Source organism: Podarcis melisellensis (genome assembly GCF_964234715.1).
Source record: "Podarcis melisellensis genome assembly, chromosome: 2".
Lineage (NCBI taxonomy): Eukaryota > Metazoa > Chordata > Lepidosauria > Squamata > Lacertidae > Podarcis > Podarcis melisellensis.
Genome location: NC_138529.1, coordinates 92,260,755 through 92,278,141, shown reverse-complemented (window position 1 = coordinate 92,278,141; position 17,387 = coordinate 92,260,755). Strand labels below are relative to the sequence as shown.

General features: G+C 39.8%; 1 protein-coding gene and 1 long non-coding RNA gene across 7 annotated transcripts in view; both read left to right on the top strand.

Moving 5' to 3' along the window:
* Nucleotides 1–17,387, top strand: part of CHL1 (cell adhesion molecule L1 like) — a 216,862-nt gene that overhangs the window by 187,885 nt on the left and 11,590 nt on the right. For all 6 annotated transcript variants that reach the window (XM_081901386.1, XM_081901383.1, XM_081901385.1 and 3 more), the window contains 8 exons: nt 82–183; nt 382–579; nt 3,622–3,692; nt 5,136–5,355; nt 8,739–8,854; nt 9,000–9,204; nt 10,016–10,138; nt 11,311–11,490. In XM_081901386.1, the coding sequence (XP_081757512.1) occupies nt 82–183; nt 382–579; nt 3,622–3,692; nt 5,136–5,355; nt 8,739–8,854; nt 9,000–9,204; nt 10,016–10,138; nt 11,311–11,490 (1,215 nt within the window). The remainder of the gene's footprint in view (nt 1–81; nt 184–381; nt 580–3,621; nt 3,693–5,135; nt 5,356–8,738; nt 8,855–8,999; nt 9,205–10,015; nt 10,139–11,310; nt 11,491–17,387) is intronic.
* Nucleotides 1–17,387, top strand: part of LOC309365348 — a 110,848-nt gene that overhangs the window by 81,871 nt on the left and 11,590 nt on the right. The window lies entirely within an intron of this gene.

Genomic DNA, 17,387 nt, shown 5'->3' with positions numbered 1-17,387 from the left:
ATATTGCACACGTCTCTTGCTCAGAGTGAAGCGCGGCAGCCAAATGCCATTCTTCTTATGTTTCTTCCGTTTCTTGTACAGATGTCCCTGACCCACCAGAAGACCTCCACCTCTCCGAGAAACAGAGCAGAAGTGTGAGGCTATCATGGAATGTTGGGAGCAGTAACAACAGCCCAATTAATGGTAAGCGGGAGTCTAGTGCTGCCACCTTACTTTTATAGAGTGACAGCAAGTGTTTGGAATTAGATATAAGCTACCCTGAAAGCTGCACTTAATTAGTTTTATTGGTGAAGGTTTTATTTGTTGCTGATCATTTCCTTCCCTTCTTTCCAGTTCGTTTCCGGGGATCTTAATTGTGTCTCCACTCCTTGTCCTTTCTAGAATCTATTGTGGAATTTGAAGAGAACCGATGGGAGCCCAGAAAGTGGCAGGAATTAATCAGGCTCCCAGGGAATGACAGTACAGTTGTCTTACCACTGTCCCCTTATGTAAATTACCAGTTCCGTGTTATATCTGTCAATGCCGTTGGGAGAAGTCAGCCTAGCGAACCGTCGGAACGATATGAAACACCACCAGCTGGTATGCTTTGCTACCTGTTTCTTGTGTTTAATTATATCATATTGAACAGGGTATACTAGCCTAGAATACACCTGATGCATATTCAGGAGCCTTTGTTTTGATTTGTGGGGGAAACAAGTTCCTAAGCTTTGTTTTGTTTTAGATTAACTTATAGGCTTGGTTGGAGGTGAGCTGCTTTCTCCTATCCCACTCAGTAATTGGTGCCAAGTCTTGACATTGTGAAGCCAGACCCTGTTGTGGATAATTATAAATATTGCTTAAAGCAGCCTTCCCCAATCTGTGTTCCTTCTGATGTTTTGGAATAAAACTTCCATCATTCCTGACTATTGACCATGTTGGCTAGGTCTTATAGGAGTTGTTGTTCAAGATGTCTTGAAGGCACCAAGTTGGGGAAGGCTGGCTTAATGTATGTGTTCCTCTCTTTTCAAAGTGTGGCTCTTAAGGAGATAACATTTTATTGATTTATAGGTTTGGTTGTTTTTTTTAAACTTTTCCCTCACACAATGCAATAAAAAACAAACAAATCTAAATTTTAAGAAAAAAAGCAACAGAAAAAAGAGCGAAGAAAATACAAAGCCCCCTCTCAAAGGTAGATCTTAATCCTTGTCTCACACAGAAGAGGGTGGACCCTCCCAGCTGTCACCTTTCTTCTTCAAACCTCCCACCCTGGGAGATCTTTCCTTCCCTGCCTCTGGAGTCCTTCACTAGCCAGCCATCACCTTCATGTGCATATATAGTCTCTCTCTCTCCCTCTCTTTCTCTCTCTCTCTCACACACACACCAAGGAGAAAAGACGAAAAAGAAGCAGAAATATAAAAATAAGAAGAGAAGCAGAAGGAAAAGAGTGTTTTATTTAATTGAGGACACAGTATTGTACATTAAAAGTGTTGGGATGCTGCCAGGGAGACGGGGGCATCAGGCAGGCCCCAAGCTGGCTCCAGCCACCGGCCAGCAGCCGGGTGATCTCCAGGTCACGGAACAGCATCAATCAATCAGCGACTCAAGCCTCAGTAGCCTTCTGAAGCTACCAAGCACGCTAATTAGCAGAGTGAATAAATCTCCACAACGGAAGTGGCGGACAGAGCCATGTGTAAGCATTATATACAGCATTTTATTCAGCAGCAGGGACAAAGGAAAAACATGTCTGCTTCCCTTCTTCTCCAGAGCAAAACAGCAATACAAAAGCAATATACAAAACGGAAGTTCCCAGCAGACTGTGCTGGAAATGTAAACAGGCATGTAACACACAACAGTCATGCCTGTCCCTTTTAAGGTGGAACGGAACTATATCCTAACAAAAAGTACAGGTAGCTGTGTTGGCCCATCAGAAACATTCCAAAATTTGTTTTAGAGCAAAATCATTATTAGCCAATCAATCTGTCACAAAATAGTGTGGCAGCTTTAGAGTTCTCCACACCTGTACACCTGTTTAGTCTCTTTAGCCGACTAAATCGTAGACAAAGGGGGGGCTGATGGTTATGCTCTGGAATTCCATTCCATTCATAGTCCCAAGATGGAATGTGGAATGATGCATTCTTAAGGGCTATGCAGGTTTCAGGTTGTACCAAAGACTGCCAAAAACAAGACATATATGATGGTTCAGCCCCAATCTTTGGGAATATAAGATCCAAGGGATAGAAGTTATTTGTACATGGCAATGCTCCATACAGGTAGGACAATCAGTAAGACAGAATTTGGAATACTTTGTACAGTTTGGGTTGCAACACCTCAGAAAAGGCTGTTTTACAACTAGAAAACAAATGTACTTAAGGATTCCATTTTTAAAATATCTTCTGAGAAACTGCACAATTAACAAAACATGTAGTTAGGCTCCAAATATACTGCTTTTAAGGCTCAGGCTAGCTTTCTTCTTCTTTTATGTCGACACCATGCCTTCTGGATGGGCTATTTAGCAAGATTTATAGTGAGTCTCATAGCAGCACAGGACTTTGGATAAATTTCTATTCACAACCAATTTCTCTTGGTATAACATGAAATAACTGGCTCCTGAAAATCCTTTTATAGAACAGCTGTTCTGCAAGGTTTCTTCATTTATATTCTCCTAACATTTTACAAAAACTTTTGTCTCTGTGCCTTTCCTAGCTTTCAAACTGTGCCTCTTTCTAATGATACACCTTCTGTTTTCCTAGTCCCAATGGGCCAACTCTTTAAAATAATCCCATTAACATCTGGTGCTTTGTGAAACTACCATTTAGTTCTTATTCAATCATTTTAACCAAAATGACTGAAACCATATCCATTTTATGGTGTGGGGTTTTCGTTGTGCTTTTTACATGACAATTGATCATATTATCCAAGGGTGTCCTGGGATGAATTTATTTACTGATGTCTGTCATAATGTAATTCTTTTATCTCAAAATGGCTCCCTAAGATAGTGGAACCCCTTGTGCTCATTCCCTCATGTGAGCCAGCAAACAAACTACAGTAGGAAGGCTCTCCATCCACTATTATTATTTCCTGGCTTTGCTGAACTGGCAAACAATGGTTAATGGCTGGACCAAAACAAAATATTAAGCCATCTTCCCATGATAGCATAATCTTGTTCAGAAGCTGTTAACCACAGTTTCCCAGTTTGGAAAAAATGAGAAACTATAGTTAATGGAAGAATTAATGATCTGTTTTCTTGTAGGTGAGAAGGGGGAAGCAGAGACGCTGTGTGCATGGCCCAATGCCTTGTTCATAGCTCAGCTTATTAAACAGAAATATAATAATTTGAATGTAGCTGATATATCCATTCTTTGAAATCCAATTTGCAAGGAGTTGTGTGTGGTTATCATAACAAGCCACCATAAATGGTGCAGTGTGTTAAAAATGATAACTTTATTGCACAGTGAATGTAAAATTCATCTGAAGTTTATTTTGGAATAATTTACTGCTGTATAATAATCATTACTATGAAATTCACATAATTAGCCAGCAGTTAATCGATTTACCATATAAAGTAAATGTAGACATATGAAGAATAAGTAACAAAGACTGGTTAATTAAAATACTCTTGCATTGTATTTTGTTGATGCATAGCTCCAGACAAGAACCCGGAAAACATCCGAATTGAATCTTCTGAACCACATGAAATGAACATGACATGGGAGGTAATGCTCTTTTAATTGAAGGTATAGACACAATTGCTATGGTCCAAGTGAAGTTACCTGGTTCATTTTTTAATAAGCCTCAGAGAACACAGTGGACTTTCGGAGTGGGCATGCATAGTGCTGGGCTGAATATGTGATTTAAAAGCAAAACAAAAGCAACCTTCATTGCAGCTGAAAGAAAATTTGTAGGATAACATCTAGGAAATAGCTTTAATCTCCACCATCCTTGATTTTGCCTTTTATTCCTTACATGCCCCCTTAGCTCCTGTTTTCTAATAATTTCTTACTAATTATTCTGTTTTTGAAAACATAGAAGTAGCCAAGAAGGTCTAAAGAAAGAATTAAGTTTAATTACTGCTTTGGATTCTACCTGCCCCAGCCCTGAATAATAGTTTCAAAGGAGATTGTTTGATGAAATGCAAAATCCCTTGGGTAGAAATGAGACTGTGAGCCCATAACATCTTCCTTTGCCTCCAGTTTTCTGTGAATTGACGCTTGGCAGTTTCCACCATATCCTCCATTTTGGCTTCCTTCATTACAAGGACTGCAAATGTAGAAATTATGCCATGTATTCATGAATGCAGGTGCCTTCTATAAATCACAACAAGCAAACTTAACTGTTTTTTATTCATCCTCATTCTCTTTTTCTTTCTCCTCTTTCCCTCTGGCAAATTATTTTACCAGCTATTATTATTTATACAAGGACATCATTGGACATAGCAATTTACAGAGTAACAGAGTGGCTGGGGCAACCCAGTCAGATGGGCAGGTTACAATGTTTATTATTATTATTATTATTATTATTATTATTATTATTATTATTATTGCAAAAAGGCAGGTCCTGCCCACAAGGAACTTCCAATATACATCTTTGACAGAGGGAAATCAGAGAGGAGGAAAGATAGAAGTTTATACATATTACTGTTGTGTAAATGACTCTGAGCTAGATGAGCACCTCAAATGAGCCATAAAAATATTATTATCCAATAAGTCAATCAGATATAGTTTGGGATTTTTGTTGTCAGTTGTTTAATACTCTGTAGGGTAATCTTATGTTTTAATGGACAAATCTGCAATTGAACATTTTTTTGAAAGAACTGTCATAGTGTAACCACAGTACAAATGACACATTTTCATGTGAGTTGATTGACATGGTAAAATGTACTGCAAATTGAGAGGTAATGCCTCCAACATTAAAGTATATGATTTAATAATCAATGTGCTTTCAAGCCATCTGTTTCCCTCTCTTGCTGGCTTTTAAAAAGCCATAACGTTCTGTCCTTCACTTACCTTAAGCCTATCTTTGTGATGTTTGCCTTACTTAAAGCAATCTTTGTGATGCACTTCTGAATTATATAGCCAACTGTTTCATGAAAGAGTGTTTCCTGTAAGCCAGCACAACAACAACAACAGTACCTGATTCCTTTTCTTCTTCATCTGCAGCCACTAAAGCCCATGGAGCAGAATGGACCAGGGCTGGAGTACAAAGTGAACTGGAAACAACAGGATAATGTTGAATGGGATGAAGAAACAGTGAAAAAACATTTCTTGGTATTGAAGAACACCCCCACCTTTGTACCTTATGATATCAAAGTTCAGGCAGTGAATAGCTTTGGGTCTGGCCCTGAGCCCAATATAATAACTGGCTATTCAAGCGAAGACAGTAAGTAATGGGGAAAAACATCTTTATACAAAGAATGGTCTGTGGGTGATTTTCAAGCTGAAGGGTGAACGAGCTTAGAGTTAAGAGTTGGGAGTTAAATTATTAAAAAGACAGAAGTCTGAAAAATGTGGAGATGCAGAAGTTTTTTGCTTCCCAACATTTGGTGGGTAGGGGGGAAGAAACCTAAAGCACAATTTTCAAATGAAATGCAGGAAAATGTGGTCAGTTGTTTGTCTTTCATGATAACCCCATTTTGTGATCGTATGTAACACAATGTTTCTGTTACTTCAGTAACAGAATTCCAAACATTTGTTATTATGTAATTCATTCTGACTTTAAGGGGTGAGTTTGAGGAAGGTGAATTGTCACAGTCATTTTTGAGAGGTAGAAAGCTTCACATGGTAACTTTTCTCAGTTATCATCCTAAGCTTTCTTGCGAAGATTTGTCCATATGGCTAGATCCCCCCACAAAAACTTTACAAAAAGTAAGCATCTTCCTCCCAAAATTATATTGTGAAAGCACATCCTAAATGTGTCTCAAGCATATTGATAGTTTCTTTAATGATGATGATAGTGATAATGATGATGATGATAAATATTTATATGTCATCGATCTTTCAATCTTACCGGGTTGCCCCAGCCACTCTGGTTGAATCCTAACAAAATGTTAAGTCACAATAAAATATCAGCCATTGAAAACATTGAAAGATAAAGTCATTTATCTGTTTGACATCTACACACACTTACCTGGGGGTATGTCCCCACTGAACTCAGTAAGCTTTACTTCTGAAAAGACATGCACAGGATAGCACAGTTAATAAACTTACAGGGATACAACCAAATTTGCTGCACATTACACCTAAATGACACCTTCCAGCCAAATTGCAGTCACACATAAATATCTGTATATGTTCCAGCCGAGGCTTTACAATTTAATATTTAAAAAGAAGTGGCTTAGTTTAGATTTTAAGCCTCCAACAGACATTTATCCCTGCCTAATCAATATTGTTCACTTGAAACTTGCAAGACATAAAATACCCATTTCCCATCTCAATATCCCAGAGTTATATTCTGTTATTACATTAGTCTATGATTTCTACATCCTCTTTCCTTCCCTCCCACTGCAGGCACCACTGTCATAAACCACTGTACAGAATTTTAATATAAGTGCACAGGAAGTCATAACCCTAATAAAATAACTGTGAGTGTACAGTAATAACACAAAGCAATTGTTTCTTGTGTAAAATATGGAAGACTGAGAACCTCTGCTCCCCTGTTGAGAAAATTGGACAACAGTCTTTCCAGAAGCCTTGCTGCTGTTACACTGCAATTTTTTCTCTCTTATCTTGTTTAGAGAATGGATATATATATACTTGGAAGATTATAAGCCCCCTGCTGCAGTACTAGGAATCAAATACTTCTGCAAGCAGAACAGCCTTTTTTTTTTTTTTAATGGGCTCACTTCAAAAAAGCAAACCAACCAAAAACCTAGCTTTTAAGGATTTAAGGCTTAAGACTACAAAAAGAGGAAACCCCACAGTAGTCATTTGGGACAGGATAGCTCAAAGTCCTTGATGTGACTGAAATATGCACAATCTTTTAGCATGTGGCAGCAAGTGATTGAGATGCAGACAGCAATACGTTACCGAATTGTTTAAAATCTTACGTTCACATTTATGCAGGTACTGAGACTTCTTAGTTCAGCCAGGAAGAATAATTATTCAAGAAGGCCTTCTAAAATGCTCCCATGGTAGGGGTGGTTATGCAGAAGGCCCCCGAGATCATACTCAGAGGGAACATTTCGCAGCCTGCAGGCACATTTTAGAATCTGAAAATCTGAGCTAAAGCGGGGGGGGGGGGGGATGCCAAACCTTGTAAAAATATATTTATTTTTGCTGTTAGAAAAAGTAATGGTCAAGCTAAAAATGGTGGAACCTATTTTCTGAACATTTTTCTCCACCCATCCCCATTTTTTGGAATTTGTTACAGAAGTATGAAAGGGGGCTTTATATATATGCAGGCTGTGCCAGTATCAGGGCACCAGGATGTATATTCATTGAATCATAGAATGGTAGAGTTAGAAGAAACCATAATGATCATCTACTCTGCAGTTCAGGAATCACAGCCAACATTCATACAGCAATTAATGTGTGTGGAAGCTCTGACTCCAGAACTCGACCTCTCATATCTGGCATTTATTGGCTCACCCCTAGAGAACTATCCTATGCACTGGAACTGGGCAATTGGATCTGGCCAGCAGGCTAGCAGCAGGTCCTGTGGTTTGACAAGTGGGTGCCACTCACCTATCACCTGACATCAGGGGACCCATTTTCTCACATGCTCTTTGAAATTAAACCATACTGTGTGTGGCACTTTGAACCCTGGATGATCATTGGGGCTTGCAGAGAACCATGCGTAGTATTTTGCAGCCCTGACAACCAGCTGATCATTGGGGCTTCAAAGGGTCTCTCGTGAGTCTTGCAGACACAGATTATCAGCTGGTCATCAGGGCTCTCAGGGTATTGTGCTATGTACAAGGTGGCCAAAGCTCCCAGTTCAGCACAGGCCTGAGAGTAGCAGGCCTGAGGTTCCTCACCACGGCTACATACTAATATGAGTGACTATCCTTATGTAACCAGTGACTTTGCAGAAGTACAAGAAATATGTGGTATGGGGGAGGGTACTCCAGGCAGGGAAACACCCCCCCCAAAAAAATAGCCAAAGGTGGACAGAACCAGCTCAGTGGGCACAGAATGCTGATGAACTGTTTGAAGAAATGGAAAACTGAGAGCAAAAGAACACAGTATCATGGAATATGGCAGTGACTGAGCAGAAACCCTCCGCACCGCAACGTTTTGTTGTAGGCCCCACTGATAGCTCATATAGCACAATTCTGTGCATATTTACTCAGAAGAAAGCCCCACAAAGTTCAAGCTGAGCCTATTCCTAGATAAGTGTGCATAAGACTGCAGGCTTCGGAGCACAAGACACAGATGGAGGCTTAGTTTGAATATGATAACATCTAAATATCACAAACAGCTTGCCTGTAGGAGGGATTTGATGGGACCTAAAAGTAGGTGGCTTTTGAGTAATCCAGAACCATCATTTTAAACTCAGGTCAGTACCTGGGTGTCAAAGAGCCAAGTCAGAGAAGTGCCTTCCTCCCCAGTTGCAAATGAGGAAGATCTTACCAGGGCATTTTAAAGGAGTAGCATGCAAAACTCTGGTTCATTAACTCTCACTCTCTTCTCTAAGTGGCCCACCAAGAGAGTTAGTTAGCTGGCCATCCTTTTAAACTCATCATGCATGCTGGCACAACTTCAAAATATACTATGCTGAGCACAACAATTAACACAACCCTGTCACCTTCTTGCATTTCCCAGTTCCGGAAGCGGCTCCTTCCAATGTGATTGTACACGCTATCAACAGTACTCTCGCTAAAGCCATCTGGTCTACCATTCCCAAGGACAGAGTTCGTGGCCACCTCCGGGGCTACAAGGTGATTATGGTTCTCCACACTACCCTCTCCCTCCCTTACTCTACGTTTCAGAGCCTCTTATAAGGGTTTTATTTTTGGTGTGCTCTGTAAGGGTCCTGGTTGTTATCCCCTGCCTCAAATGTTCAGTTGGATCTTCCCACTACAGGTCAGCTGGTGGAAAATACGAAGCCGTTTAGATGGAAAAAGCCATCGCCAGGAGAAACGTTTCTTGACATTTAACGCAGACCGAAACGATGGAATGATTCCCGGCCTGGAGCCATTCAGTGAATACCTCTTAACTGTTTTGGCTTTTAATTCCAAAGGAGCTGGACCAGAAAGCAACACGTACAAATTCCAGACCCCCGAGGGAGGTAAATGAGGGAGGGGAAGGGAAACAGTAGTCAATGTTCCTAACTCTATTTTCTCTTTGCTTCAGCTGTGTGTGGTGTGCTAGCTGTTTTCCCCATGTCTGAGTATTCTCGCAGCCAGAACTATGGCATTAGCATCTTTCAATTACTACTTATGTGTTTCTATGACCAGATTTTGTTTATAGTCTGCTTCCTGCACCCAGCTGGACGTGAATGAATGTGGATGAATGATTACCAGCTTTACATAAATAATCACTGCAATTGTGCATTCATTGGGCCTCACACAATTATTACCATTGTCTTTCATGGGAATGTGTTTGGTGTCATTCTCCTGCCTTGGAAATCTCTTAAGAGCATAATGGGCATGCATCTGTCTAGATGGCCCACGTGAGTAGCTTCAGAGAATCAAAATTGCTGGTGGAATGAGTCACACTCTCTTTTTTCACATTTCCTGGCTTTTGCATCTCCATCCGGGGGAAGTTGCACAAACACACATACCTGTACTGTGGGTATGGTTCTGTAGTCCTTGGGAGTTCATTTTCAATATCTGGGGTCCCTTCTGAGTTCAAGCTCTTGGGTCAAATATGGTAAAATAGATTTTAAAGGATCTATTTGGCTGTGTAATGGAGGATGGCATGCCTAAGGAAAACAAGTCGGCTCTGAAACTTTACTTAAGGTGTTTCAAGTGGTACAGTGTGTTTAATAAAGGAGGGGGAAGAACCAAATGGAAAGATGCTGTAAGCTTATCCGAGATCAAATGGAATGATCTAGTACGAAGAAAGTGCATAATGTGTTTTTTGGTTGTGTTTTCCAGTACCAGAAAAGCCACACTTTCTAAAGATACTAAACTTAGATAAAGACTCTGTAACACTATCATGGGGACCACCGAAGAAACCAAATGGCATTGTCACTGGATATATTTTGCAGTACCAGATAAGTAAGTACGTGAATGGTGTGGTTGGATGTAGAGCTTAATAACAAGCAAATTTTGGAGACACACTGTTGTTATCCAGTGCTCAAAAAACAGAGAGGGATCCAAGCTCCTTTCTTTTGCATCATTCTCATTAATCCTGGTGTTTTTTTAAAGCTACAGAGGGAACAGAGCATGATTTGGCTACAAGTGGGAGAAATCACAAACTAAACAACACTGTATGTAGTTTTTAAAAACCCATTAACAATAATTTACAGCACTTCAGCACCTTCTGTTACATGAAATCTTATATAATATATACAATACCAAAATAATAATAACAACTCACATAATTCAGTATCTCAAAGTCAAGCAGTCCAAATATTCCTGAAATAAGTCCATGAGAGAAACCTTCTATGTGTATACTTGTTCTGGTGTGGTCCCAACGGAACACCAACGAGATACCCGGATTTCAATCTCTGTTTCATGAATCTTCTCCTGGTCAGCCCAAAAAGGAACTACACAATGGCAATTCAATGCTCCACCAAATAGGTCAGCTTCAACCTTAGAATGGCACTTTGCTCCTTTTTGGAAACTACATACAGAGTTGTTTAGTTTGTGATTTATCTCTCTGTATTTATTGGGCATACAATTGGGAGGACTCAAGGAATGGAGCTTCTGAGTTTCATTAAGGACCTTCTGGCTTTTCTCCCACAACTCAAGCACCACCGTTATTTTCTGGAATAGCTAGGAGACTAAGGCTATGAAGCGGGGCTTGTGCAAAAATCATATCTGGAGCTATTGCCTTTTGAACTGAGCAGAGCTGGCCCTACCACTAGAAAGAGTGAGGCAACTGAATCAGATGGAAGGTGGCAGCAGCAGCCCCAGCAGTTCCTTCTGAGCCCCATAGCCATTCTTCATTGCCACATAGCTTCTAAGGCAGTGCTATTTTTCCACTTTTTTGTGATACTCAGAATGAAAACTGCACTAGATATTCCCCCCTCCCCCCATTTATGGAAATCGATCAACATGTCAGATCAACATGTATTTCATAATGTGTGCATAGAGATTTAAGTGCCTGTTTAGCTCAGTGTTCATGGATCAGGGACCTGGTCCATGAGGCATGCTTTTAACAAGTCAGTCTCCTTCCAGATGATGGTGTCTGACTGACTACTATTCTTTGCTTCTTCTTTTTCCAGTTAATGAAACTGATGACATTGGGCCCTTGCATGAAATCAATATTACTAACCCATCATCATTCAACTTCAGGCTCTCCAATCTGAGCATCAGTACAAAGTACAAGTTCTATGCAAGAGCCTGTACTGCACAAGGCTGTGGGAAACCAATCACAGAGGAAGCAGTAACAGTAAGCGAAGGCAGTAAGTTACAAATAGAGTGGTGCTGAATTTCCATTTGATATTTTTGCATTAAAATTCTGTAGGTTTAATGCCAATGACTTCCCCCCCTGCTTTTCACCCAGTTCTCGGATACAGCTAACATTTAAGGCTTCAAAGAGCAACAGAGCTCTGAATGTCGTTTAAGGATATGACAACATTACCATTTTGTTACTGTTTCACCATTACCGTTCTGAAGTATTTACAAAATTGCTTCCTGTGATAATTCTCTGAAGAAATGAATTTGCATTTTATTCAATTTGTGAGCCTTCACATTTAGAAAGACCTGGGCTTTAAGGGATTGAATATCTGAATTTTGCATTCCACTGTCTCCTGGAATGAGAGAGAGAATGGTATCTCAAACATTTAGAGGTGAGGAGACATTCAGTTCACCTTAAAGGTGAACCTGTCTAATGCACTTTATGAAACACGACCATCCTTCAAAATTCACACTTCTCTGAATTTTGTAGAGCAGTTTTTCAGTCAAGAAATGCATACAAAAATGCAAATACGGGGGGTGCATCAGATTGTATTATATTGGTGAAATTAAGAGACAGCTGTGCATTATATTAGGGCAGTGATGGCCACACTTGGCCCTCCAGCTGTTTTGGGACTACAATTCCCATCATCCCTGACCACTGGTACTGTTAGCTAGGGATGGTGGGAGTTGCAGCCCCAAAACAGCTGGAGGGCCAAGTTTGGCCATCACTGTATTAGGGGAAATTGGTTTCCAGAAATGTGACTATTAAGGAAAAAAGTACACCGGAAAATGTGTGCATTAGAAGGAATTCACATTAAAATAATGATAAATTTTCATGAGATCCCTTTTTAAAAAATCACAAAATGATGTTGAAATGTGGAGAACTGAAGACTTAAAAAATGGGATACTGCGAGAAACCACAGTTGTCGGATTTGCCCATCCGTATGCAGTATGAAGCAATTCCAGGCTGAACAATTGGAGTGCAGTCTAAACATTCAGTTAATCAATGGACATTAGCAAACTTCATAAATTTGTTCCAAGTTAGCTCAATGCTGAATTCAAAGAGCTAACGTGCACTACCTAACTTTGGGTCAGACTGCAGCCAGCAGGTATAAACTTGTGCCTTATATAATACAACGCTTGCTGCAGGCAGACCACTACTTTTACCATAGATGTGGCCCAGAATAATAATAATAATAAAATCTGTTTTGAATTCTTCAGTCACTCCTTCATTGGTCATATTCAGTGGTTCACTTGCTGATCTGATAACCAAACCCCTGCTAATACAATTACCCATCTCACTCATCTAAAAAACAATCAGAAAAATGGCCTGACCAGTCTTCAACTCCAGTCCTGTTACTGAAAACCAACTAGATATTAATTGGTACAATTAAGTGAGATTGGCACACCAATTTGCCAAAGGGAATGAGATAAGAAGAAGATGCCCGAGCTTATCAGTGTGGATAATATGCAATAGCAGTGTTGACAGGGAAAAGTCAAATATTTTCTTGCACTTTCTTGCATTTAATAGACTCTGACTTGTAAGTGGCACAACCCATTTAGACTACAAATCAAGTCTATGGGACTCTAACCAAGGTTTCTCATGTTAAGATAAATTAAACACACAGCATGAATGGCTTCTTTGAATGTCTGGTCAAATATACTCCACCCAGTTTTACAAATGATATGGTCTGCGTCTGCCAGCCAGACCTGGCATGTTATGATCCCTACTCTACAATATTAAGTCCCACTGAAGTCAGAGGGACTTATTGCTGAGTAGACCTGCATAGGAGTGCACAGTTAACTGTTTTCCACTTCGCATGCTTGAGACATCTGAGCTATTTGTTTTGCAGGTCAGTTCTGCAACCTCATCAATAGTTTGTCAACTTTCCAGACTAGGGAACCACCTGCTCACAGCTACTCAGTCTTATCAGAATTCACCTTCAGCTTGTTGGCCCTCACCCAGCTCTCCACTGTGTCCAGGCACAGATTCAAGGCTGGTTCCTATGAAAGAAGAAATGCAGAACAGAAGATCAGAGGGAAAGAATAGCATAATGATGACGCATTCACATATAGTGTGCAATTAGCCTATCAAATACACTCCTTGTGTCCACAACTACCATCCTCAGTCAGTCAATCAATCAGTCACCCAATGACTATGTGCAACCCCACCCCACCCCCTAACATCAGCATCACACCCCAGAGTGGAGAATATTCACAATTTTCTACCAATCACCTCACCCAACAAGGTACAACAGACAATGTACAAATCCAACTGTTAGCCAGGTTCTCCTGTTCGTTGAATACCAACCAGATACCCCCCAATCTCACCTAGGAACATTAATTTGCACCCAGTTCACTGATTAGTGTATCTAAGGCATCTAGGGCCACCCATAATGTCAAGCAAGCGAGGAGGTTGGCACTCTCAGCCTAGTAGGGCTGAACCTCTCTATGCCACAGTGTACTCCTTTAAAGCTTGCTGTGCTTGAACTTGCTCAGTGTCCCGGTACTCCATCTCTCCTCATTCTCCCATGTAATGCAGATTAACCTAGCCTGTGAGGCACTTGGGAGCTAGGAGTGGGGAGGAATTCAATACCCATCTCTCTTCCCCCTCAATGACAGCTTAACTGTTTCCTTCCAGGGGATCTGCAGCAGGTCTCCTCAAATCCCATGGTCCCTTGAGTTCTTAGAGAATGCTAGGAGTGTAAGAAATACGACTTAACAGTTTTTTGTCACATAGGCAGATTCAGGTAGTCAGAGCTTCCTCTACGTGATGTACACAGTCTGTCCCTCGAGATGCATTTGCGTGGAGGTCTTAAATTGTTATTTGGGACAAACACAGTGGCAATTTTCATGATCATGGCAACACCTATTTCTAATGCTGCAATCACAGCAATTGTTTCTGGCTGGATGCAGCTGTATCTGTGAATGGCTCAGATCATACACTATATTCATAGCAATGATGTATCTGCTAAGAGAGCTTATATGGAGAAAGTTCTGAATGCCTGAAGCAACTATCAAAAGCTATCTTTTGTTCAGAATGAGATATCCCAGAGTTAGCCAGGAGGTATTCTACTTGCACAGCAGATCACTACGGTTTTAATAGTCATTCTTTAGAGGCAAATTTCACCAAGACTGTCTTAACTTTCCATTTGTCATGCGAAGTTGTTGATCAGAGACCAGCTGTCCAACATTTTGTGATAAGTGTGTTGAATAGCAGACACATATACTATGGGGGAAATTGTATAATAGCTCATCTTTGGGGAAGGTTTAGCTCATTTTCCCTACAGTATCATAAGTTCTCATAAATCTCCAAACCCGAGAGAAATCTTCTGAAATTGCAGGCAGGTGTTTAAGGTTCATGTGCTTCCCTTTGTTTAAGGTTCATGTGCTTCCCTTGGTACAGCAGAAAAATGAGGAATGGTGTTGGTTGGTTTATTTTATTATTGCTTCTATCTTTCTGTATATTAAAAATACATTTAAGCTGGCCGCTTTCGGTTTTCTAAAGCAAATGCCTATAGCTCAGTGACCTTTCAATTTATTGACCATAAATATGTCCTTACCAATGTGTTTTTGCTTTTTATTTTTCAGGTTTCTCCATTTCTTTTCCTGTTCTAGCTACAAATGCCTACCCAATTATCAATAATTTCTCTTCTGTAGGCATTGTGGGCCTATTGTATAATGAATAACTCACTTATTTGGGAGGGTATAGATGCTCAGCTCTTCCTCAGTGGACTTCTGCATTAAACAAATCTTAAGACCTCCCAGAGAACAAGTGCTTGAATCTCAGTACAGAAGTCTTCTGGAGGGCAATCCTGAAATCTGGCAAATTACCTGGATGTTTGGTAGATGTCTTTAAGATTCAAGGCTTCCCTGGCATCCAATCTCATAACATCCACTGCCCTTTTCCTCTTGGATGGATAGGGGGAAGATACACTATCCATTTCAGCCCTTTCATGCCTACTTCAGACAGTTGGACTCCAAAATGTCTCTTTAAAAATCCCCTTCCCCAATCCAACAGCTGGTGAATTCCAGTGTTCAGCATGATTTGTAGGCCAGGAAACCAGCAAGGTTTCAGTGGAAATGAAGCCCCGGAAACAACGCCAGATTTACATATAAGCTAAACAAGCTATAGCTTAGGGCCCCACTCTTTTGGGGGCCCCTAAAAAATTTAAAGGAAAAAAATGGATGTACATTTCCAAAATATAAGATAAAAATAAAATAAAATAAAACCTACATACAACAACAATGTTTTGTGTTGTGTAGGCTCCTATGATGTAAGTAATGGGGCCCACCTGCTAGCCTGCTCCCTAAAATATCACTGATTTGCTCATTTCTAATTACTTTGATAAAATACACATTTTGTTATGTGCAAATGGCTTTAGATACCTATTAGGTCCATAAATTACCATATAGTATATATTCAACACAAAAAACAGTGACAATTTGTTGTTGACAAACGACAGCTGGACATATAAACCCATTACCTTCAGTACCTTAGGTCCTCATCAAACCTAAACCTGGCCCTGCCCAGAAGTGTATTAAGAACAGAATTTGCAATGGAGAACTCTCTTCTACAACCATAAGGTTCTTGACTAGTGGCTACCATCCAGAAGATCATAAGCACCACAGCCAAATAATGGAATGGCAGGTTCTGATCTTAGAAAAGAGACATGTGATCCTTTTGATTTTCCCTTGGTTCCTTTGCATAGTGATGTCCATGCACTGCTGTCTTTTAAATCACAGCCTTAACCACTGATTTATTATTACCATGATAAAATTACCAACCTACAACAAATATCTCTGAAAGGTCACATATCCAAATAGAATGCGGGTGTAAAATTACTGCCATACTTATTCTACAAATTAGAGTCTCTTGCTACTTTTCCTTTCAGTTTTTAATCTCACGGAGCTGACATTTTCAAGTGTTTTGCATCATTCATTATGACAGAAATTGACACAACAGAGTTTATTTTTTGCCTTGTTGCCTTTTAGACAGCATTTCTATTAAGTGTACCATTTAGACTTTGAGTTGGGGGGGGACATAATTAAAATATGACTTGTAATGACCTGCTGCTTAATTTGTGGTTTGATTAGAAAATGTAGTTTCAACTTTACAGAATTCATTTCGCAAAATCTACTCTGCTAGATAGTTTTAATTATGTTAAAACCCTTCGCATCAAATTTTGGTTAATGTGCCGATCAACATGTTCACTCTCTCTGTGGTGGTATAATAATTAAAGTAGTGATTGTAATTGATGGATTGTTGTCTTGGAGAAACATATCATATTCTGCTCTCTTTGACTATGCCCACAGTGTTCTAATCTTTTCTTTTTTCCTTCAGTTGTCTTCTGAGTGTTAATCTCTCAAAGCTCCTGTTTGCTTGCTTTGTAGTTTCAGAACTAATGATCATAACTTCAGCACCAGACGGGCAGATAGTCCAAGAGTTTCCAAGCTCCATATTATGTGACTTAATAAACACCAAATAGCTTGTTCATAGTGGGACCTAGAATGATAAATTACATCCAGCAAATTAAGTCACCGAAGTCCTTGTTTAGAAAAAGTGCAAAAGAATCAGCACTATCTAATTTATTTTATATACTGCTACATATTCATAAAATATATATGAGCAATTTACAACAGAAGCTTATAAGACCATGCAGTAAAAACCACATTAAAAAAATAAGAAGTTTAAGAAGTTACTTGGGTTTAGATTGCTGGGAATATATTGAGGTTGCCTTGGGCAAGTCAACACTTCTTGGCTCATTTTAAATAGGCTTACATCTCTGTTTGGGACCAACTTCTCACATCTAATCCTTGATTGATAAATGAAATAATCTAAATCATTATGCCACTACCTAATTAAAGTACATCTCAAGGCTGCTGTTGGGAGTTGAAAGAA